The sequence below is a fragment of the Parus major genome, chromosome 1 (genome assembly GCF_001522545.3).
Source record: "Parus major isolate Abel chromosome 1, Parus_major1.1, whole genome shotgun sequence".
Lineage (NCBI taxonomy): Eukaryota > Metazoa > Chordata > Aves > Passeriformes > Paridae > Parus > Parus major.
Window position 1 is genome coordinate 94,305,927 of NC_031768.1, and position 25,508 is coordinate 94,331,434.

Here is a 25,508-nt window from a genome sequence, read left to right on the forward strand (position 1 = left end):
ACAGGACAGTGAACTGTTATGGGAGTCTCCACATCTTGTAGAGAGTGCAGTCATTATGTTGCCAAATTTAATGTAGTGTAGCTGAAGCTACGTGCACTTGGAAAAAATTAGGAAAAACAAGACAATACAATTGAATGCAGGGCATTAACACCAAGAAGCTGTAGCCTTCATACTGAGGGAAACAACTACAATAAACAGAGGAGAGCTGAGAAATACAATTTCTTCCAGGAAATAAAGGAGCAGTTAACTGGTATTGCAAATAAGTACAATATTAAGCCACAATAAAGCAATAATTTATAACAGAAGCTCTGAAGTAATAAGACACTGCCCTGACTCTCTTTAACTACCTATCAGTCATTTTCGTAAAAACAATTTTTGATGTCTGTTTTTGCTGGCCTCAATTCAGAAAGGGTTGTTGTTGTAGTCCTGTGAAGTCAACTGCTTAGAGTTGTGTGAAAGTTGTGTCTAGGTATATCATTTTTAAATTATATACCTACCTTTCTCTAATACAAAATTACATGATCATTAAATTTAGCTGGCAAAGAAAATGAAAAAAATATTTTATTGGCTAGGGGAGTGCCTGTTCTTTTTTAAAAAAATATTATTTATTTAAGCCAACTGTTTTGACCTTTGTATATTTTCAGTAAAATTGCTCTCTCAGATACTCTAGATGCTGTTCTTCAGGAAGACAGCATTTTGGATGATGTTAACACAAAATATTTTTACCCTGTCACCAAAGTCACTAAGTGCTATTATCAGTTCAAGCATTTCTTCAAGCACATGACTTTTTAATTCAGATAATACACATAACAGTTCACCGACCCACAGAGCTCAGGTTCCAAAAAAAACCTGAACAATAGTAATTTAAGAACACAAGCAAACAAATAAATGACCAAAACCCCCAAACATTTTAGGGTCATTTTCCATTCCTATGTCCATATATACAGACACAGTCATTGTCACCTACTGAACCATGAAATGGGAACCCAGCAGCCAAGGAAAAATCTTTGCAAATATTAACAGACTCCAAGCTGACTTCTTACAATTTCAGTCTTTATCCAAAAAATCACTATCTATTCAGCAGTGTTGAGGGTATTTCCTATATAGGAATATATGACTAAGCATACAGTTGTCAAAAGCAAGTGAATAAACTTAATGACATATATCAAAAAATACACCATGCTTAATACATTCTTTTTTTTCTTTCTGGAAACACATTAAAATCCTTCAACTCCCAGTTGCTGTGCTGTGCTCTTAACTTCAATCAAGAGATTTTACAGAAGCATTTTTTTTAAATTAAATAGATCTCAGTCATTACAAATATTTGCTCATGAGTCTGTTCGAATCTTAAAACTGCATTTTTACTTTTGAATGAAGGAATCACTTCTAAACACAGCAAGTCTTTTGGCATGACCAAAGAAAAATTGTCTTAACTGTCTTGAAAATCCTTACACAACAGTCCAGGTACCAGTAATATAGGGAATTTCATTCAAATAGCCCATGCTACACAGACTTGATCAGACTTGACTTGATTGTCAACTTATTTTATTCATTATTTATGCACAATTATCTTATTTGAATCTTAAAACATTTATACAGCATCTCTATGAAAATTACAACCATTTGTTACTATGTGGCTAAGAGCTTCTTTCCAAAGCAATTTAGAGGCATGACTTGCTGGATCATTAGAGCTTCATTTGGCCAGAAAGATATCAACTAGTTAATATGGAAGTGTTGGGTAAAACACTGACTACCTAAGATATTAATGACCACAGCTAAATCTGCCTTAAAAAATAAATTACAGTGAAACAAGTAAAATAAATCAAATGCTAGTAAGTCCAAGTAACCATATTAATATGTCTTAACTTCATGCACACACAAAACCTGAGTTCATTCCAAATGAAATTGTTAGTTGTGCTTCTGTTATGGTTTTATAGCTATGGCAACGGTAAATCATCAATTGAACTTCACTACTAAAGCATTCAGAGGCAAGGGTGTGGAGGGAAAAAAGATTTTTATACTAAAAAGAATTAGAACTGAAAGCAGCACTGAAAAGTAAACTGACAAAAGTTTATATACCATGAACACAGTAAAAAGCTGCCTTTGAGATAGTGCAGTCCTCCCCCCCATTTATTTGTTCTGTCAACCGGCAGCGTTCTTTCAAACTCATTTCACAAACCTCTCCCTCTCCATTTCTTTATTTTCATATCTGTTTCCCCCATTATGTTACTTGGCTGTTGTACAGAACTTATGACTGCATCAAGTCTTTGATTTTATGGCTACTTCCCATTCTGTTAATTTTTCACACCAAGCATTTCATTACATTCAACTTAGAGCAACTTAGGCACTAAAACAGAAACAGTAGGGACTACGAAGATGCTATAAGAAAATCCATTTTTCATGGATTTCTATACAACATCACCATTAAATCAGATAAGTCTGGTGGACAGTTGTACAATGGCAAGGACTTCCTCTCTCTGTGTAGGAAATGACATTGGTTCCAGAGGGGATGCTGCTGAGGCAGGCAATTGCCCAGGAATATATGCCTTCAGTCAGCCAGCAGCTAATTGAAAGCTGTGCAAAGGAGGCTCTTATCTAAGCTCTTCCTGAACTGAAAGGGAGGCTGCAACAGGAACTTGTCAGTGGGAAGCTGTAAAGACTCATCACTTGGACATGGACATCACAGTGGTGACCCTAGACAGATGTGGAACAGGAATCCTGTGTTTCAGAAGCAACTTCTAGACAGCTGTCATCATATTTCAGAGGGGGAAGAAATAAGGTTTAATGGATGCTTAAACAGTCATTTTGTACAAGTACAGAATGGTCTTGATAACCAAGTCATTTCTTTCACATGATCTACACAACTGAGACTGTACCATTCTTATGAACAACATACAAATACTAATTCTTTATTACTTCAACCTAGGCTTTTCAGATTTTTATTTAATACTAGAATATATTTATCTTGACTGTGGGAAAAATGTAATTGAAAGGAGGCATACATGCTGACCAAACCTAATCATACTTTAGATGAACTCCATAAGCATCTCCTTGACAAAGAAAAGTCCACAAAAGGGCCTAAGAAGTTGAGGTGTTTGGAGATTTCTTAGGATCTTACATAAACAAATGTACAACTTCATCCCAAGTCTCTTGCTAATTAAGTATTTTGCATCCTAATAAAGACTGAGTATTAACATAAACTTGTAAAGCTAATTTTGGAAAATCATCATGAAAACCTTCAAGAATCATGTAAAAGCAGGATTGTACTGAGGCATGTCTTCAAATCCAGGCCTAACGCACATTAAGCTATTTGGGCTTGGTTAAGTTCAAAAGGCACAACTGAATACCTGTTTATCTGCTGACTGCATTTTTGTGTGTGTGTTTGATAGGAAGTCATGAGGCCTAAGGACAGACTTACCTAATTTTGCTCTGGTGTGCTGCTTAGGGATTCACATTAGGCAGCCTGGCTAACTGCCCACTATGGCTACATTTCCTTCACATGCTCAAACCTCCTTAAGGTTTAACTGTAAAATATCAGGATGGTTTATAAGTAATAAAGCTAGGAGGTTTATGATGCTGTAAATTCTACCACTGCCCTAATTTCTCAAGCATTATAAAAATTACATTTCTTAAAAAAAAAAAAAAGAGGCACAACATACACAAAAAAACAAACAAAATCTGCATGTACATACCTAGCCCAATAGTTTTGTTGCACTGATCCCTGTCAAAAGTTGAAAATGTAATCAAAGATGCACAGTAACTGGAGTTGCTAAGTCTAAATGGTCTTACTGAAGTGTTCATTACAAAAGAACTTCTGATTAGGAAGTAAAGCCAGTGGGCACTTCCAAATGGTGCTGCAAGGAGAGGTCTGCTTGTAGTTAGAAGTGGATGTTCATGGACATCTGTCAGAAATGTCATAATATTTCAAATGTGTTTTTAAATGCCCACTAAAATGGCTACAAAATACAATATTATTTCCTCCCACAGATTGAAAAAGCTTCTTGAACAAGAGACAGTATATCAGGCAAAAAAAGAAAAGGAAAACAACAAGAAAATAGCTAAACTGAAAGAAGAATTAACTAAACTGAAATCCTTTGCTTTAATGGTGGTGGATGAACAGCAAAGACTCACTGAGCAGTTGAATCAGCAGAGTAAAAAAATTCAAGAATTAACCACTTCTACAGAACAAGCACACGAAAAGCTGGCTTTTGCTGAAGCAAAAATTCAAGAAGAGAAACAGAGATCCAGCAGGCTGGAGGCTGAAATTCACGCCCAGAGCAGTAAGATTTCCCAAGACCAAGAAGCAATGATGGCCAAACTAACCAATGAAGACAGTCAGAATCGCCAGCTCCGGCTAAAATTAACAACTCTCAGCCGGCAAATCGATGAGCTGGAAGAGACCAACAAATCTTTGCGAAAAGCAGAAGAAGAACTGCAAGACCTAAGGGATAAAATTAGTAAGGGAGAGTGTGGGAACGCCACACTTATGGCTGAAGTAGAAGAACTACGGAAACGACTGCTGGAGATGGAAGGAAAAGATGAAGAGCTCATAAAAATGGAAGATCAGTGCAGAGAACTTAATAGAAAATTAGAAAAAGAAGCATCACAGAGTAAGAACCTAAAAGGGGAAGTTGATAAACTTAATAAAAGAATTATGGAGCTGGAGAAACTAGAAGATGCTTTCAACAAGAGTAAACAGGAATGTTACTCCCTGAAATGCAACCTAGAAAGAGAAAAAATGTTAACAAAGCAGTTGTCCCATGAGCTGGATGGCTTAAAGGCTAGAGTTGGTGAGCTTGAAGCAATTGAAAACAAGTTAGAAAAAACTGAGTTTACACTTAAGGAAGATTTAACAAAGCTGAAGAGTTTAACAGTGATGCTTGTGGATGAAAGAAAAACTATGGGTGAAAAAATAAAGCAAACAGAAGAAAAGCTGCAAGCTGCAACTTCTCAGCTTCAGGTGGAACAAAATAAAGTGATGTCAGTTACAGAAAAGCTGATGGAGGAAAGTAAAAAGGCACTGAAATCAAAATCTGATGCAGAAGAAAAGATGTCCAGTGTTACAAAAGAAAGAGATGAGCTGAAAAACAAACTCAAAGCAGAAGAGGAGAAAGGAAGTGATCTTGTTTCCAAAGTGAATATTCTAAGTAAAAGACTTCAGTCTCTGGAAGATGTTGAAAAAGAGTTTCTTAAAAATAAACGTAAGGAGAGTACTAAATCTAGCACCTCCTTGCAGCAGGAAAATAACATAATCAAAGAGCTTTCTCAAGAAGTTGAGAGGCTTAAGCAGAAGCTCAACGAAATGAAGTCCGTAGAAGATGATCTTATGAAAACTGAAGATGAATTTGAGTCTCTAGAACGAAAATACGTCAGTGAACGGGACAGAGCCAAGCTCCTCTCAGAGGAGCTGGAGGCTGTGAAAATGGAATTGGCAAGGTATAAATTAACAGAAAAGGCAGAACCCAGTCAGGAGCGCCTTTTTAAGAAACTCAGAGAAGAGGAAGCTAAATCAAGTCACCTTTCCAGAGAAGTAGATGCACTGAAAGAGAAAGTTCATGAATACGTGGGAACAGAAGAACTAATCTGTCACCTGCGAGGTGATCACACAGTCTTACAGAAGAAACTCCTCCAGCAAGAAAACAAAAACAGGGAGTTAGCCAGAGAAATGGAAAGCCTCACAAGAGAACTGGAGAGGTACAGATCCTTCAGCAAGAACATCAGGCCTGGTCTCAACGGAAAGAAAATTCCAGATGTGCAAGTTTTTTCTAAAGAAATCCAAACAGATCCAGCAGACAATGAACCACCCGATTACAAAACCCTCATGCCTTTAGAGCGAACAGTCATAAATGGGCAGCTCTATGAAGACAGTGATAATGAGGAGGAACAAACAGTGTCTTTCAAAAGCAACTCCTCCACCGCAAATGCCGCAAACAAAAAACTATGGATCCCCTGGATGAAGTCCAAAGACAGCCATCCTCAAAACGGAAAGATACACACAAAGCAAAATGGAAACTGTGCACAGGCTGGAGATCTAGTGCTAAGCCATACACCTGGCCAGCCCCTTCACATAAAAGTCACTCCAGATCATGGACAGAACACAGCAACCCTTGAAATAACCAGTCCTACCACTGAAAGCTCTCACTCCTACACAAGCACAGCAGTTATACCCAACTGTGGCACTCCAAAGCAAAGAATAACCATTATTCAAAACGCCTCCTTAACACCTGTAAAATCAAAAGCAGGAGAAGGTTACGTGACCCCAGAGCATGTAATTTCTCCTATTACTATGACTACTTTTGCAAGATCTCAAACTCCTGAATCATGTGGTTCTTTAACTCCTGAAAGAACAATGTCCCCTTTGGCTTTACCGGGCTCAAGTTCTCAGGAACAAACACTCACCTCGGAGCCTTTGGAAATGGGAGCCAAGCATGCTGTTTTTAGAGTATCCCCAGACAGGCAGTCATCATGGCAGTTTCAGAGATCTAACAGTACAGGATCAAGTGTAATAACTACTGAGGATAACAAAATCCACATTCATTTAGGAAGTCCTTATGTCCAAGCTCTCACCAATTCCAAGCCCATCAGCCCTTGCAATGCAGTGCAAGACAACAGAACTCCAGCACTACCTAATGGCCTACCCACTAAGCCCACCAATAAAATCACCAGCAGTATTACTATCACACCAACAGCCACTCCTCTTCCACGGCAATCACAAATTACAGTAAGTAATGTCTATAACTGACCCCCATCCATGCTGACACCCTTACCAGCAACCCATCCTGTTTTTCATCCCAGCAAGAATTATTTGGAACAGCCTCTTTACTTTGGGAAAGATCTGTGCATGAACTATACAACAGCATATGGAACTAACGTTAAGTTTTGCCTGCTTAGTGTTACCAAGTGTGCACTTACTGTATATCTTCTCATCGAAATACAGTTATGTAAAATATTTAGTCTTGCACTTGTATAAATGCATCTTTATGTATTGCCATTTTCAAAATAACTCACTTTACTTTTGACTGCAACTTGCCTTGGTAAAATATTTTAACATTACCAAAAAAAAAAAAACAGTAAATAAGTGATTATTTTCATCATTGCTTGCTGAATATTTTTTGTTTGTTATGTGTGGTTTGTATTTTTTCTGCATGTATGACAGAATTTGAATTAAGCCATAATACTGCCTGCTAACTTCAGAAAAGACTTGTTTCATTATCTTCCCTACTATTTCCCAATTCCTTCCTTTCCCAATTCTCATTTCAGGAAATTATCACTACATCACACACAAAATATTATGTATTGTATAACAGTGTTTGGTTAAAACTCTTTTTAAACCCTCCTGCAAACTTTGCTTGTAAGTAAACTGAGTTCAGAAGCTTGTATCACTCCCCAAACAAGGGTCCTTTTCCAATACAACAGAAAAACTGCTGTCATTTAGGTATGCTGTAAAACAAGGTCCAGCAGCAGTTATATTTCTAAACGATAATTCAAGAGAATAGATTTACATACAATAGATTTACATACAATATTCAGATTTCATCTAAACTCCTAGCATTCAATTTGACAAACAGTATACATCACACAAGTACAGTCAAAAAGAAACAAGATTATGGTGTACCTTCATGTTTTTCACTTCATAGACAGAGAAAGCTTGGAAGAAGCATTATGAAGCAGTACTAGATCAAGTCTCCAAACTTGATCCAAATGCAGGTCTCTGGGTCTGGGATAAACAGAGTGCCATACAGAATGGACAAAGCAGGTTAAAGTATTTCAGTGACAATTACAGTATTTGTGCCTAGCAAAAGGACAGAAATGAAATGTGCCAAGCAGTCAATTTTAATTTCCCATAAAATACTGTTAGTGGTAGAGCCCCTTCACATACAACGTAAATCTGTCCAGGAGATCTAGAATGCACTTTCAAACTTCTGTTTTTCACAAAAGTTGTACACCTCAAATCTAAATTGTAACAGTTGTTCTTCTAAAAAGCTAAATGGCCATAAATTTGATACTTTCATGGGGCGGTGGTGGTATGTATTATTTTTTTAAAACATTAAAAATTGCAACATACTTATCAACAAGGAAGTTTGCAAGTAAGCAGAAAGTCCCTACTCACTAAACCCTTATCTTTATTCTGCCTATATTCCCCAGAGAAAAGAAATATTTCTGCAGTATAACTTAGCAACGGATTCAGCAAAGAACTTTGGCCCATGATCTCACATAATAAGGGGACTTCTATCATTTTAAGTCCTTTTGATTGACAGGAAACTAAATGTTTATAGCTACAGATAATAACTGATTTTAGAACAATTTCTACTGAAAAACAAAGTCCACTGCCCATATACACTTTTTTCAGTAAACAATGGGAAGAAAAAAAAAATCAAATTATATAAGAAATGGATAATAACATATGTATTACAGTTGAACAGTGGCAGTTTCAAAAGGAGAAATTGTGTGTGGACCTGCACAACCCCAGCTTATATAATCAGAAGTTACTAGGCTTCATAAAAGGTCCTTCTTCCTTGTTTTGTCTCAGTAGCTCCATGGCTGCACAAGTGAGCTCTGACTAAGACCTGGGTCATAGGGAGGACATAGTCGTCTTCTGCAAAGCAAACTTTGACTCACACCAACTTCAGCAAAAGTTACTGATGAAGACAGCAGCCAGAACTCAAGCAAAGCAAAATCATAATATTTTTAGAGCATGTTAATTAGATGAACAAGTTAGCTAATCACATTCAGGGGACACATTCTTTACTGCAGGGCTCAGTTAAGAGCCCAAAAATCAGTACCTTCAAAATACATTCTCTGCACTTCTGTTCTTTGGGACACTGCATATCCTGCTGATCTATACCTAAGATCTCTGCAGGAACACAAGCATGGTACTGAATAACTGTGTCTGAAGTAGCCACTTGCCAGCATACTAACAGACACCAAATTCTCCAAAAATTAAAGGACTAATGTTGGTCTTCCAGAGGCACTAAAATTTTGTTCAGTTAGACCTAAAAAGCTTGTAGGGGAAAAAAAAAATCAGATCTGCCTTCAAAAATACACAGAAACATGTTGATCATTAACCACCTGGGCATCTATTAGAATATCTTATGAAAGAAAACTACAAATAAGGGCATAGCAATAAGCACGCACAGTCCTTTGGACAATTACCAAGATATTATGAATAAGGAAGTTCAGTATTTAAAGCCAAGATCTAAATACAAAACCTAGATGAGAGTTCACACCATTTCTAAGTATCATCATTTAACAGGAGAGTACTTCTGTCCCTGTCTTAAACTCATAGTGATTGATCAGTAACTGTCCAATTAACAAAAGACAAAGGAAGCAGCCACTCATGATCATTAACTCCTAAGTAAGAAGCATCAGCACTGCCTGAAAATGAAATTGCTACATTTCCTGAAAACACAGCATGATTAAGGAATTACATTCCCCTACTGATGAAACAACCTCTGTGTAGATTTAACTGACTTCACAGCAAAATTTTTGTCAGTCATTCCAACAGATAAAAAAATCAAAGAATTATTTTTGCCTGAAAATAAGATTTGCACAATGAAACAGGTCTGTTCTGTTTGAATTCCCAAGATCAGTTTCAAAGCAGAGAAAATAAACACCTGGATGTATTTGCAGAGAGCTGAAACTTAATTGTTTAAACAGAAAAAAGTTAACTGCAATTTTATCATAAAATAGCAAACAGGAAGCATAGCTTTAGGATTTACAAATTAACATTGAGTTGTTCAGATCACCACTCCATATTTCAGAATATTTCCATTTTGCTGAGTGGGAATAGCCACCTGCTTCCTTGGCAGACAATAAGAAAACAGCAGAACAAGGAGAAATTTTTATTAAGTTATCTGCACATTGATTCAAGCACTCTGAACAAAAACATCAAGCACAATCACATTAAAATTCAACAGTAAGACAGCTTTTATAGGAATTTCAGCTACTCTCTAAGTGGTAAGTATTGCTGTTAATTTGGAGGCTGAGACACTTTTGCTTTCAGCAGCTGCTCAAAAGCCTAAAGTCTGACAGGTATGTAATGGTTCATTTATATGTTAAGGGTGAAATAAGGTCACGTAGTAAGAAGGATATATCAGAGGGATTAAACTGTGAAAGAGAGCATAAAAACAGTTTTCAGCAGATCATAATATCAATCCTTCTCTTTTCCAAAACTCTTGGCAAGCACCTCTAAGGTCTAAAAATCTACCCTTTCCCCTTTATGTTTAGTTCCCATCAAAAGAAGGGAGAATTAACTAATTAAAATGTGACAGCAGTTACCAGCCCACTTTCCTTCATCTTTTTGGGCTTATTTCACTAAATGATCAAATGGACATAAGCGAGAGCAGCACCAAAGCTTTGGTGCTCGGCATTTTTAAGCCACTCTTTTTATGTGATTAAATTTCTCAGAAGAAATACTTGCAATTTTTGTCCTTACACAGAGAGGATGGATGAGGGGAGGGAAGGAGGGAAAAGGAGGAAAAGCGAAGAGATTATGAAGAGATAATGGTAATCTGAGACCAAAGTGCCCATCCATCAACTATGAGGTAGCACTTCAAGTTACTTAAAGACCTCCTGCAAGCCACTAATTAAGAAACAGAATTGACAAAAATTACAGAAGCAGACTGCTAATCTTCCTGATCCAAAGCACCGTAGCCAATACAGTGTCTGGGGACAGACAGCATGCAAGGCTATAATAAGAAAAAGATCTGAATGTAAGCATTTCATGCAAGGATTAGGAAAGCGTGCTCCCCACACTAGGGAAAAAATAACCAGAAACAGAATTGTACAGCTCTATTTTCTGAATAAGATTCAATGGATGCTGCAGGGTTAGATGATGGAAAGGGAGCAACCATCTGCAGGATGACTTTGTCCCTAGGAAACAGATATTGAGGCAGGCAAAACAAAAACTGACAACTGCCTAATCTCCAGGCTTAAGGAAAGACTACCAAAACATTATGTTACCAAGAAACAGAAGAGAAAAAGATCTTATGGTTCAAACACAGCACAAGTGGGTGTATAAAAACGTTTTTAAAATTAACACCAAGTACTGTAAGTGGGAAATTGCTCAAAAAAAAACAAAAAAGACAAACCATAAAAATTTAAGCAGCATGAAGTGATTTCACAGATCTGCAGCCAGTGGCCCAAAGATGAAGCTGAATTCTCTCTGTGCTGTAGCTAGCACATTACCCAGTCCCACCATACAGTGGGCACTCAGAAAGCCTCAAGTAGCAGAGCTGCCAACTGAATGTGATTCTCTTCTGACCACAAAGCAAAGCATCCTTGAGAAACACTTTTTGAGTACAAGTGGAAAGACCTCTTTTAATCAATGTCTCTTCATCTGCCATGCAGTGGTCTGACATCACAGGGTTTTCAAACAGGGATAAGCCAAAGAAGCTCCCTCCCTTTTTTCTCCCCTACCACAACCCAAATTACAAAAAATTGCTTTCAGTTGTGCTGTCACCACTGTGCTGAAGGCAGCACTATGAGCCAGGTCAAGAAACTAACCTGGATTTAAAAAAACAAAAAGCCATACTCCACAAATCCTCATTAAAACAAAACAAACCAAAAACCAAACAAACAACCTCAACAAAACAGGATCCATTTCACAGCACAGCTTTATAAAGAGCTACATCAGCATAACTGAATGGACAAGCAAAAAGGAAAAAGGAGCATTTTATAATGCAATCACTGCTCAATCCTGGTCCCTCACCATTGTCTGAAGAGATAAAATATACTTTAAATATACAACAAAGATTCATCAGTCCCATTAAAATAATTCTGTATCTCTCTTGGGAGAGAAGTTAATCAACTTGTGCAAAAACTGAACAGGGCAGCTTTGAATGTGATTAGTACCTAAATTTTCTTATCCTTGATTGTCTCATACGCAAGCCACTATAAGTCATGTTTTGTCCTGAATAAACACCAATCTTAGCTAGATAAAAGGTAAAGAGTCTTTTACTTTAGTTATCATTTTATATAGATTAGGAAAAAAATATATATACTGACAATAAGACTCTGATTAACACATCTTTCAATGCAGCCTCCCAAGAGGAAAACAGCCTACTCACACACAAAAACCACAGTAGTAAAAGCAAGGGGGTCTTTTTCCTTCTCCATGCATAACCTCTGTAAACCTTTTCAACAGAAATTTGCTAACATAGGGAAAACATACTCAAAGCTTTTGAACAGACAATATTGATAATGAAGAAGTTTCCACATTAAAAGTGGGTCTAAGTGCAGTTTCAAGCACCCTTAAAAACTTCCTTAAAAATACCCAAATGTAAACATCCCTACATGTTCCCAATCTGTACAGAATGATCCTCCACTGCCCAGAATCTAACTCAACAAATGGCAGAGCAGCTTTAAACCAACTGGGCTGCTGGTCCCAGCCAGGCTGTATTATTCTCTCCAGCAGAGAGACTAAGTGCCAGCACTCCCCTGTGCGGGACACAGCTGATACTGCAGGGTGTGTAGTATTCTAAAAAAGCCATGCACTTCTGTTCCTAGGCACCTCCAAGTGCCCTGTCAAGGAGCCTGAGACCCCTTGGACTTTCAAGGGGAAAAGGGAAGATTAACAACAAGCGGTTGTTCATTGCAGCTGCATGACGATGCTGATCAACCATCCTACGGGAGTTAAGCCACAACATAACCTTACCCTTCTCTGCATTTTGTCAATTATCTGCCAGAAATGAGTCTTTAAATTATCCAAAGTTTAAAATAATGTCATCACACTTGCCAGTGAAGACATTTCCCAAGAAAAGCAAGGCATGTAACAGAACTTTAGAAACTGTAATTACATCTTCTGCCTCCAACCATTCTTTTCCCCACCACCAGAAAGTAAATTTAAACTCTGTATTCAGGAAATCAGATCACAGGAACACATTTAAGTGCAAAGCACATTTAAGCATTAGTGCAAATTGTGCCACATACATGGAAATAATTTCCAATATTAAGACAGATTTTTTTGGTCAAATATGCCATATTATTGAAATCAAGAGGGCTGTAATAAAGCAAATATCAGCAGAAGAGTAGAAGACACATAAAATAGAGCTTAAAAAGGATCTCAGGACATTTTTTAGCCTACTTCCTCACTATAACTTTACTTAGAACCTTCCAAATTACAATAATTCCAAGTAACTGGTTCATACAGTCCCAAAAAACTTCTGCAATGACAACTTCACAGTTACCCAGCAGTCTGGAACAGGGCTGAAATACCCTTGTCATTAACAATCTTGCTAATTTCTAAACTAAATTTATGTTGCTGAAATTGTACTTCAGCATTCTCTTTCCTGTCCCCCTCACTGGACTTTGAAAATTATTTTCTGTGCAACACATATTAGAAGACAATTATCACGTCTCTTCTCAGTTTTGTTTTCTCCAGATTAAACAAACCCAATTACTCTCCCACTTAATAGCTCAAGTAGTACGACTCTAGATTATTGTAGAGTCATTTTCCCTCAGCTGAGCTGTTTATAGTGGTGTGACAAGGCAGTGAGCCAAGCCAGACACCAGCCTGGCTTAGGTCTTATCCAAAGTGAGTTAGTTAGAGTCAGGATTACACTGCTCCTGCTCACATATCTCAGTACAGTCACACACACAGGTGTGCTGCATAAAAGGGAATTCAGAGCAACTGAGACTTCTCTCTTTGGATTCCTAGAAAACAAATGCCAGGATCTAGTGAAAGAAAAGTAAAGAAAAGGAAGTCCTGAATTCTCTGTGCTGCTGAGGATGCCTAACCAGAAATTTCAGCCAAAACTGTCTGGCTTGGAGACCAAAGGGAATATTCAAGTTTATCACTTAATCTTAACTCGTTCTCACTTGCAGATCTGGCTTTCATTCTGACTGCATTCAATCATCCAGGAGCAAACTTAAATCTGGCAAGAGGCATGCCTTGTGCACATACAGACATGGACTGCTGAGTAAAGGATCTTCAGCACCATCCACTGGACACATTCACTAAAGCTGCAAACGATAGTCTTGTTACTCAAATTTCCTAAACCAAAAATTTGAGCACAGAGAAAGAACCTTGTCTTAAAGTTATTTCTCCTAGATCAAGTGCTACAATGACATAGAAAAAAAAGAAAAAAAAGAAGAAAATCTACAGCATAAATACTACATGCTCTCCATTTAAATAAATAAAGTTCAAACAGGAAGCAAAGCACACATCATACTTCAGAAGGAAAAGGATTAGGACCAAAAGCAGGAGAACTACTTCAACAGCACAGAAACAGAACTATTTCCTCTCCCTGACACTCCCATATGCACTTGCCTTAGCCCACTCCCTAAAGCGAGCTTTGCATCGCATGAAAATTCTCTATGCGTACACCTTACAGCACCTTAAGCACTGATCTAGTCAGCTGACCCAAAATGTTCTGTTTACAGCTTTTATCTGAGGTTCATAGTTTGTCAAATGCAAGTTTTAGAAAATAAATAAAGTTTAATCCTTGATCTAGCTACACATATGATTGAATTTAAAAAGTAAAGGGTCAGTAAGTATTTTCCTTAAATTTAAATTATTCATTCTTTCCTCTCTGGAATTTATATCACAAATTATAAAAAATAAACCAATTTTTAAGTGCAGTATAAGGAGGAAGAGAACTAGATGGGCAGTTTGTTAAATCCTTGCCTGCATCAGAATCACATCATTTTGAATTACAAAAAAAAAAACTTGCTTGAAATTAAATCTGATAGCTCAGAAGGCCACATTGCCAATGGTGGTTTTAATGAGCTAGACTAAACTAGACTAAACTGAACTCATTAAAGGTCACTAGCTAAACTGATGCAAACTATAGGCCGGAGCACAGGGATATTTCAACACCTAACTTGTCATTGATTTAATAAAGATGCAAAAAACCTGTAAAAATCTGGGCCCACGAATACCTTCCTGAAGTACACACATGGCTGGTCAATCAACTCCAGACAATACTCCAACCACTTTGTTACTGAAGGAATCTCTGGGACGCTTCTCAAAAAGACCCTGAACCAAACAAAACTCTTAGAGATATAATCTCACTTTAGTATGCAAGATTTTACATAAATATTTTTATCTATTCACCTCAATATACTTAGCAAATGATGGGTAATGTAATTCTTTGTATAGCAGGGAAACAGACACATTTTCTATCATCTCCATAATTACATCAGCCAGCAGCACTGCCAGTAATAGTCCACCCAAACATTTTATTCACAATACTGTCCTCATCTACCAGGCCATACTGCATGGTCAGAGGCAAACTCTTCCAACTCAGTACTCAGAGAAAGCCACGTAACAGTAACACAATTATCCCCTCCAACATCAATTCCTTTCTTAACACAGCATCTTCAGTAACAGAAGCAGAATGCTTTCTGGTTTGGGGGCAAAGAGTGAATTCTTTTTTTTTGCTTCCTTTCCTACTAACAATATTAATGCTAAAATTTCAGCCTACAATAAAAATGCATGTTAATTTCGTTTACTCAACATTTAACGAATAGTTCCAGTCGGGTTTAAGTGAAATACTGGGATGCAATACAAAAGGAAATCTTCGCTGCCATCTAGAGGTAAAATCTTGAAGGAACACAGGGGAAGAAAAATGCATCTCATTTTTCCTTACGCACTTTCAAAGCCAAACTCTTTCCTTTCGATGCATTAAAAAAAAAAAAATTTGAAGTGCTACAAACTGAAACATGCTGATTTTAAAAATAAAAACCCGAAAGAGGTTTTAGACATTCAGACTAGGTATCTCCTCTTTGGTAGTGACCAGTGTTAAATGTCTCTGAATGTTAAGTAGCAGGCACAGAAAGTGGAAAATGCAGCCTCTGGCAGCCTGCAACTTACGGCTGCAATCTCCACACATCTTTGTGTTTAGCAGTCCTTGATGGATGCCCCGAATCAGTAAAAATTCTCTCCAAACCAATTTATATCATCACCTCAAAAACCATCTGTCCCAGTGAGTTTCACAGCTCATTGACAAGGGAAAACACTTTTCACATACCTTTAATCCACCCCCAATGGGTGCCCTCTCACGAACACTAGAGAAATGCCCTATTCCCCATAGTGCTACATTTCTGTTATTTATTTTTCTCACCACCAGCTATTTTTCAGTCTTGAAAAGGTTTAGTGTTTGTTATTAATCTTCACTCAGAAGACATTTTGTAATTGATAGTCTTTGCCACCTTTTTTGCATTTTGGCATACCCTTTCTTGAGCTGTTTGGACAAAACTCAGCAAAACATCCACAATATAGGATGGTTTGGATTCACACACTAAAAAATGATGGGGTTTGTTCTCTTCTATTATTTTCCTAGTAATTTCTAACCTGCTACCTTTTTGACAACTGCCAGTTGCTGAGCAATGAGGATGATTTACATGGATTCCAAGATCTGATCTGTGTTCTGAATCACAATAAATGTCACTACTGTACATGAACTAGTTTTCCCTGCATATATTATTTTTCAATTGTTAACACTGAACTGACACACATTTTTTACTCACTAACATGAATTATTGTCAGCTCTTGCTTCTAATATTCTCCCTGCTATTCCATATGCAAGTAATAGCAAATTTCAGTACTGTCTTCTTGTGCAGTTTATGAATATGTTGAGTATCAGAGGTGTGAGATTCAGATGCTATCTCCAATATACTATTAAAAACTAGCTCACTGCTCTGTTACCTATCCACTTGCCACTTATTAACCTTGAGAATTTTCATTGTTTTCCCACAGTTTGCACACAACATCTGCTCTCACAAGATTCTTTTGTTAGAGACCACTATCAAGGGATTTTTTTTATAGGTCTTTCCCTCCCACATGGGTCTCATCATTAAACAATCCAATAGCATGTACCTATATAACAATATCTGACTAACAGACCTGAATATTTTCCCTGACAAGAAATGTGGATGCTTCCACAAAATTAGAAGCCATGTGGGCAAACGTATTACTTAACTGGCATTTCTACACTTTGATCAGTTCATTTTTAAGTCTTCTTTACTCTAAAGTGGCATTGCACCCCTCTAGCATCACCAACAATTTCAGGGGGGGATTGCACATCACTAGCAAGGAATCTGCAATTCTAAAAAACATCTCCTTCAGAACTCTTAGAAACGTGCTACACTGTTCAGGGAGATTGTTATTATTTTGTCTCTTTGTTATTAAACCTCAATTAAGCCCAGGCTGATTTTCTTCCTTATTCATGATCCATTAAGCATATCTATGACATGCAAACTTTCCCCAAATTCCTCCATGGTCAATACATGCAATGATCTGATGTTGGTTCAGCTTTATTCTATCGAAAACCCCTGTCATACATAATTATATACAGGTAAATGGCAAGCTGTTGATTTGAGACTATTTTTATTTTTTTAATCAGCCCAGACAGAACATTATAGCAACTAGGAAGTTTTCTCAAAATCTGCTTTGATCTATCTCATTCTTATTCATAATTAAGTCACCAGAATGCCAACACTGTTTTCTATTGTCCTCATTTGAACACCATTTCTATTTTATGTTTTTTTTTCAAAAATACATTAAGTGAAGTTCTTTTACCCTTAGCTTGACTGAAAAAGGTATATAAAAATGCTTGTGATGCAGAAAGGTTTTCTCATGAGTAGCATGTTTAATCCTGGTTTCAGATAATGGTACTTTTCAAACAGTCTTCTTGCCTTTACAGTCATTCACCTTTTCGGTGCACGTAATAACTTTTTTAATATTTACATTTTTTGTAATTAAATATGACTGTCATCATTCTAGAGGGAGAGCTGTCTCACAATTACATTTTTTTTGTGTACAGTGGTGACTGTCAAAGAATGATCTCTTACAGTAAAGTATGACCTGGGTATTGCCTTCTACTCAGGACTGAATCAAGATTTTCTTCTGCATGTGAAGTTTCTCTAATTATTCACCCAGAGAACCCACACAGTTCAAGACTTTGCATTGCATCACTCACTCAGCTCCTAGGGCTGATAGTCAGCTGACAGATAGGAAACACCTCTTATTTATACTCTGAGTTTCGATCCATTGAGATTCTTTGATATTCACCAATCAAGCAGGTAAATTAAATACAAAGCTTCTGTCTCATTACCAACAAGATAAGGGAAGCTTGAACAAACAGGTCTGAGAGCATTGCATTCAGGTTTACAAAGTGGAAAAAGCACTAGCAAGCTAAAAACACCACTTGTTTCTCCTCCCTAATACATGATTTATTTTCTTGGTTTATTTCCAGATTACCAATACGTTCCGTCGTTCAATTCCAACTCGGATCCCCAAACCAAAGCCTGCAAGCACAACCAAAGCACCTGTCAAAATTCCTGCTGGACATCTCAACAAACCACTCCAAGACAGCCCTTCTGGAAAGATACGCATTGTAAGGACTGTGTCTAAAGCCTGCCTTCAAGGTGGAGGGAGAAGGTAAATAATTTTCTGTGATCTATGACATTAAAATGGATTTAAGCCACCTGAACCTCAGCAGCAATTGTTTCCACTGGGGAAAAAACAGAAACCATCCACATGGTCAGCACATCAATGGCCACCAATCACAGGACATCAGGACAGCCAAATTCTTAGGAGCCAAAGTTAACTGCATGTCTGCAGGGACCATGCTCTGCTCCATTTTTTTCTGCTGCAATTTCAGATTTTGCCACTCACAGTGCAGGAGCACAAGACACAAATAAGTTTCTACTATAAATTCAGTTCTGACATGTTCTACAAATAACAATAGTAAGACTATCTCAGTAGATTTATAAAAATATGGTCAATCACATAAAGAGGGGTTGCAGAAGGTGTCATGTTTTCAAAGTTGGTTTAGCCAAGAAGTGTCTCAGTATGGATATCCTAAGTTCCACATTAAGGGTGGGATGAAGAAAGGCACGGAGAAATCTGCTCTTGTATATTGAATCTTGTATATTGTATCTTGTGTATTGAATTTAGAGAAATGCAGAGCTCCTTGCTGAGCCAAGCATCACTTTAAAAGCATGATGTGAAGATAAGCAACCCTTTCCTCAAGGAGTTAACTAGTGTGATTACCTCCACTGCAATTCATGCAGATGTTATATTAGGAAAACAGATGTGAGACTCAAGATGGACATTGTTTGCATCAGCTGTATAAACTTTCATCATTTGGACTACAGTATTTAGATTTCAGTTCACTTAAACAGTATTTTAGAACTGATCAAAATAAGTTATGGCTTACACAGAAGTGTAACATTATTCTTGCATTCCTCCACAATTTTGCCCTTCCTTTCAACTGTTCACATTCACTTAAAATATGTAACTGGATTCATTGCTCCTGGTGAAGGGGGTATTTTTAACTGAACTCTTTGCACAAGAAATTCTAGTTCATCCATGAGAGAATTTGCATTTTTGCTTTTCTTAAAGCATAACTTCTTTAAAAGACTTCAAATTCAAGGTTTCCCTTCAGGCAACACACACACACACACACAACAACCTCAAACAAAAAACACAAAAACATGAGAAGAGAATCCATGCTTGTTTCCAATTTTCTGAAAAATAGCAATTGTTCTGCAAGAAAATTTCTCACTGCTCTGTAGCACGTTAAGAAAGACTAACAAAATACTACTACTACAGCAAGGAACTCCCACACAAGAATCCTGTAATATCAGCTAATACTAGTTACTGCTTTAAAATATAAAAATTAATTTATTTCTCTGGTATTAATGTCTCCCTCATTCTTCTTCCCCTAACAGAGTGCATTCCAACAGTCTAAATGGCTCAACTGATAATACGTGGGAAAACTCCTTACACATAGGTGTTTCTTTAAGAACTGCCAAATCCTAGTTGCTAAATAAAGCAAAAGCTGGTGGTGATCACAGTGCCATAGCCAGAACTGCAATCCTTTTGCTGAAGCAAGGAGAGATTCTGATGCATTCAGTTACCCAATTTTTCCCCTTTCATTTTGCAGCTAAAAGTCTAACTTAACCACTGAGACAGTACAACACATTAGCACTGCTGTGTGGTTGTTTTTGCAAGAAACCTATGCCTTCCTCAACAGCTTCACAAGAAGTTCTCTAGAAGTACTTAAAAAGAAGCTTTAAAAGATCAGTCTACCAAAAAATTATTTCAGCTGTGTCCTACAAGACACACCTGCGTTAACACACAGACATTACAGAATGACTGCCACAGTAAAAAGGAAAGGCTTCCCGTTTTATTCACTAAATCTTCAGCTATCGTGCTCTGAGGGTCCATATCATGTATGCTCAGACCCCAAAACAGCTCACAGAAGCACACATTGCAATTGCAGAATGAATGTACTTGATGTGAAGAAACACAGATTTCAAAAAGCAGCTCTCAGCTTGGCATGCTTATCAGAAAGATCTTCAAGTACTGACCAAGTTCTATTACAAGGAACAGCAAGTCATTGATGAGTCAAAAAAAAATACAAAAATACAAACCTTTTCATACAGAGTCCAGCAATAGACCTCAGCTCTGATCAAGCAACAGTGCTCCCACTGAATGCACTACAATGAAGAGTCTGCTTCTCAATAGCTGCAAATCACACATTACAAATTGATGTTACCTAGCACCCTTCAGTACTCAGAAAGAAAGGTGAAACCCTGGCAAAAGAAATCAATTCCTGAAAATCCTTTGCTTTAGAGCCCACACAGGACCCCACAAGCACTGCCAGATCATCCTCCGTGGTCCCATATTATACTTCTCACCTATTTGTGCTGCTGACATACAAGAGCTCCTGTCTTGCATGACACAATAAATTTCTACCTATGAGAGCCATGCCCATCATAGGTAGATCCTGCTTAAGGATCTAAAACTGACAAATGGAGATACTACACTCCTATGGGATTAAGGGCGATACAGGAAGCATGGAGAATGAAAGACAAGGAGTGGTTACTAAAAAGGAGGAAACTGGAAGAATTTCTGAAAAACAGAAGCCCATCCCTCTCCCTCAAACTGACTGGGAGAGGAGGCACGCTGGCTACAGGCAAGATCTGGACATTTATAGCTCTGTGAGAATTGCTCTTTTCTGTTCATGGAGGGAAGAGGAGAAAGTTGGTGTCCTTCACCAGTACAAAATAAACTCCTCCAAATTCCTTATTCCTTCCCTTGTAATTCTGAATGCAATATAAAAATCTCATGAGAGACTGGACAAAGTTGTGACACAAACTGGAAAAAAGGAAGGTAAGGAAGTCCTGCAGTTGCATGACATGGGACGTGTAACACTAAACTATGCTGCTAAACAGAGAATAATCCCTAACCACTCCCTCCGCAAATCTCATCTCAAAGGCTTGCTGAAGATGTTATTAGGCAAGATTCTTTAATTTTTGTCATGTGAAAAGGTAAAAAAAATGGGTAATCTCTTCAGCAATTTCTTCCTTGAGTTTTATGGGCTATTTTTACACTTATAAATCACTTGCAGCAGGGTAAACATTCATGACTTGAGGTGAGAGTAATTACCTTTAATCTTTAATATGGACTCTAAAATAATGACTTCCAATGATATGGCCAAAAGCAAACTTAGAATTACATATCCATACACTAGAATATATATTTATATATATATTGTGTTTTCATACTCTTTAGGTGGAGCATATGAACAATTTTCAAACTCATTTTAAAAGTAGCCTTTTCTAACTACAAGTGGCTAAAATCTAAAACACTTTTGAGAGTTGAGTTCTGATGAATATTCTGTAGGTCAGAGCTTATTCTAGGGTTAAAGGATGTGGCAAAATACCAGTATTTCAAAAGTACGTTTTGAATTCTGCTTTGCACCTGCAGTTATGGCAGAGATATTTTTAAACAGGTCAGCAAATGAGGTTGGATAGTATTTTTTTAACAAAACTTGATGTTTCACAGAAATAAAATTGACCAAGTCTTTCAGAGGTGCTCACTAATGTGCAGTTATTTTCTTGTATTGCTACCTACATCATACATTGTGAACCCCGAATTCCTCTTTTACGCCAACTGATTTTAAAGCATTTTACAGTATCGATAAGATGCTGTACAAATTAACCTTTGATTTTACTGTTTTATGTGAAAAATAGCTACACAAAATAAAAGTAAGAGATGTTTTATGTTTACTGATAGCTTGTGTCAACTTCATCCAAAAGCAGGCTCCATAAAAAGAACCTGCCAACAAGTTTAAAAAGGTGGGCTGCAGACAGCAGAGTACCTGGTTTGCACAATACTCACCTGTAATCACTACTTTCAACACACTCAAAGAATGCTCTTGGAGTAAAGTACACAGTATTGGGTTAGACACCTCCAGAGGTTATCTTCCACTTGAATTCTTTTAATAGCTCAAAAATACCGTTGCAAAAATCCCCCAAGTTTTTCATAACTGGAAAAGTTATCATTCACAGTATCACCTCAAAGTCAGATGGTTCATCCATCATGTCAAAAGTTTATAATCAAAGTCCTGGCTCTGTATCCAGTTTCAAAACAAAAGCTGACAACTTGTAACAGTCAGCTAACCACCCACCCCAAATGAAAGCTGTGGTGGCACAATGTGCAGGTAGGCTCTTAAGAAAAATTTCTAATGAAGAACATTTACCACGGGAACTGAGACTGCTTAAGGAACCCACATGAGACTAAAAATAAAATTAAATGGTCAGAAGCTTAATTAGGTCTTGTGAGCCCTCTTTATTACATACATACAACTTTTATATTGCTTCCTCTCTAACTGTTCTCCAAGTGCCTTCTCAAAGGAAATAAGCACCAATTATCAAGACACTCAAAATAACTGGAGTCTTTGCAGAGGTGCCGATAACTCCCAGTAATTCCCTACTCCTGCCAATATTGTATTAAAGAAGACATTTTAAAAACAATCAATAAAATAGGCCACTACAAAGTCTAAAGTCATTTTAGTTGCCTACATCTACCTAAATTTTCACGCTAAATGTAAGCATTACAGCCAAAGCATTTTACAGCTTGTGGTTTCGAGACACATTGAATAAATACAAGTGTATCAGCCAGGTATCATAACCATCAGGAAAAATAAGACAAATCAGTCACAGCACCGTACTCCAAGAAGCAACGGCTGGAGAGAACTTTTTAACTCCTGCCCTTTCACAGTAACACATGGCAAGGGTGATGCGACACACCCCAGTGAGCACATGGGTGATGCTTTTCAAGTACCACAGATACTTTTCCCTCCAAAGGCTCTACTATGAATTTACTGTTTCCTAGGCCTTACAAAACTGTAAGTAAATTCACGCCGGTAATGGCAAACACAATCACAGACTATTCTGAGGTGGAAGGGACCCACAAGGCTCACACAGTATGCAAAACCCTTTCGTCAAATAAACTCCTGGGAAAAAAAGACACGTTTGGAAGGTAAATGAATGCAAGGGAGAGCTGAGCCCTGAATTCAAAGCAAGAAATTTTCCCATTCCCCTTGCCTCGCTTTTCAAACTTGGCGTAAATGTGTTTTTGTTAAGCGGGTTCCTGTTGTTCCCTAGGTATTGGTATTCTGGTTTGCCGCTCCATCGTCTATCCAGGGCTCAGATCAGAGACTGGACATCACCTCGCTGCAGGGATTCTGCTTACAAGCAAAGCCGCCCTGGGTAGCAAGCAGGGAAAAGCAGGCACGGGGGAAAAGCGAGAGTGGAAAACCCGGAGAAGTAAATTAAAAGCAGAGAAAGGAAAGGCGGAGAGGGGAAGTGGAAAAAAAAAAAAAAAACCCAAAATCCAACGAAAAGGAAGGAGAGCAGGAAAGGAGGCGAAGGGGGAGGCTGGCTCTCAGGCAAAATGCTTCAATCCCAGCGTGAGGAGCGCGCTCCAGGAGAGGAGTACCTGGAGTGCCGCCCGCCCCGGTCTCGGTGTCCCACCACGGCTCCTCCAGCGTGTCCCCCATGCCGCCGCCGCCGCCGCGCCTGCGCACTGCCCGCGGGCCGGGCCGGGCGTGCCCGCGCTGCCGGACGGGGGCGGTGCTGCCTTGGGCACGGCTGGTACCGCGGCTGACAGCGCGTCTTACAGAACGGTCTTTTGAGAGAGAAACAGGCCTTTAAATGCATGCTGGGGATTCTTTTATTTTTTCCCTTTCTTTTATTTTTTAGTGGAAAACATAGAAGTGAGAGAAAGAGGGAAGGAATTAAAACTATTATCCCGTTCTTCACAACACTCGATTGCCTCAACCCGGTTTCATACTGTAAAATATCTACTTCTTGGTTGAGGCAATTCACGTAATCTTTTCCGAGGAACAGACAGGTGCCTGCAAAAGGGGCGCGTCACCTTGGAATGAGTGTTCGCGGCCCTTTGGGGCCGGAGCCCGCAGGACAAGCGTTCCCATCCCGTATCTCTTCCCGCAGGAGCCGTCCCGCCCCCAGCCCGGGCGTTACCGGCTGGAGCACGCCCCGAGCGGAGCCGCGCGAGTGAGACCGAGCCGTGTAAGGAGCGGAACTTCTCGTAAGGAGGCACTGTTATTCCGTGTATAACCCGCTCCAATGGCTTTTCGCAGTTTCCATTGAAGTATACTATTTTTTTCCCCTTTTGAGAATGCATGTGGGTAAAGAACGTGCATGACAGAGAGCATATAGTGTTACGCTGCCCGGGGTTGCTAATGGACTTCACCAAGTGATTTTTAACCCTTGGAAACTGAAATCTGTGAATTTCCCCGAGTCGCGGAGTACGTCCGACCTGTGGCACGTTAAACACTGTGGGAGAAGTCGCTTAATAATCAAACCTACATCTGGCAAAGCAGTTCAGCTTGATGAAAACCTCAAACATTCAAACGTCAGGCAGAGCGGACCCAGTACCCAACTCCAGCCGCGCTGCGCGGCCTCTCCTTCAGAGGCTGCCGCCGCCGCCCCGCCCTCCGCCTGTGCCAGGCTTCCGCGCTTTGCGGCCCGCGCCCTCAGCCCGGCGGCGCGGGGAGGCGGGGCGGGAGCCGGGAAGGGGACAGGCTTCGGGAGGAGCGGCCCCGGCGAGGAAACACCTCCCGAGCGCGCTTTACGGCCGGGCGAGCGGGCACGTCAACAGCTATGGCGGAAGGGGAAGAGGCGCCGCCGCCGCCGGGCAGCTGGTGAGTTATGGGGGCGTGGGCACCGCCGCCCTCCCGCTCTCCTCTGTCCCCTCCGCAGCGGGGACGAGGGGAGAGAGGCCGGAACGCGGCGCCCACCGCCGCTCTCCCCCCGGGACCCGCCGCGCTCGGGGTGTGTGCGGGGTCGCGCTGGGAGCCCGGCAGAGCCCCCCGCAAACACCGCCGGGCTCGGCGGCTCCGGGTCCTCAGAGAGGAAGGGGCCCGTCCAAACATGGGCGAGACGCAAAACGAGGGCCGTGCCCAGCCTGGAGCCAGGCGGCCGCTCCAGTTTAAAATGACAGCTTTAATATGCGGTAGGAGCTGCTCCAGGAGTCTGCCTGGAGTGGAGTTGCTTTGTTCAGTTCAGCCTCCCCTTTCGCTGCGTGCCTGCTCGCAGGAACAGGTGACAGCAGTTGGGTCCTGCCTCGTTTTCTGAATGGTTTGCTCACCATCCTCCTTTAGCACAGCTATTACTTATAATGGATTTTACATTGAACCTCTAGGACAAGAATAGAGACTTTTGCTGGAGCGTTTATAGGATCGTTT

General features: G+C 39.3%; 3 protein-coding genes across 8 annotated transcripts in view; 2 read left to right on the plus strand and 1 right to left on the minus strand.

The window, feature by feature from the left end:
- The window catches only part of FILIP1L (filamin A interacting protein 1 like), an 83,448-nt gene extending 61,421 nt beyond the window's left edge, over positions 1-22,027 (plus strand). For 2 of the 3 annotated variants that reach the window (XM_015621571.3, XM_015621580.1), the window contains 3 exons: positions 3,988-6,721; positions 18,198-18,382; positions 19,678-22,027. In XM_015621571.3, coding sequence (XP_015477057.1) covers positions 3,988-6,721; positions 18,198-18,382; positions 19,678-19,768 — 3,010 coding nt within the window. In that variant the 3' untranslated portion in view covers positions 19,769-22,027. The remainder of the gene's footprint in view (positions 1-3,987; positions 6,722-18,197; positions 18,383-19,677) is intronic. The other variant, XM_019006094.1, reaches the window with a different exon arrangement.
- The window catches only part of CMSS1 (cms1 ribosomal small subunit homolog), a 220,828-nt gene extending 197,001 nt beyond the window's left edge, over positions 1-23,827 (minus strand). The window contains exon 1 of the mRNA XM_015621617.2: positions 23,738-23,827. Within this exon, the coding sequence (XP_015477103.1) occupies positions 23,738-23,798 (61 nt within the window). The 5' untranslated portion in view covers positions 23,799-23,827. The remainder of the gene's footprint in view (positions 1-23,737) is intronic.
- A 1,061-nt stretch (positions 23,828-24,888) lies between these two features.
- TBC1D23 (TBC1 domain family member 23) overlaps positions 24,889-25,508 on the plus strand; it is a 37,072-nt gene continuing 36,452 nt past the window's right edge. Inside the window, exon 1 of one of the 4 annotated variants that reach the window (XM_015623929.3) lies at positions 24,889-24,965. Coding sequence is in view for 1 of the 4 variants with exons in the window: in XM_015623954.3 (XP_015479440.1) it covers positions 24,925-24,965 (41 nt within the window). In the remaining 3 variants the exon portion in view is untranslated. The remainder of the gene's footprint in view (positions 24,966-25,508) is intronic. The other 3 variants (XM_015623919.3, XM_015623954.3, XM_033517686.1) reach the window with 3 other exon arrangements.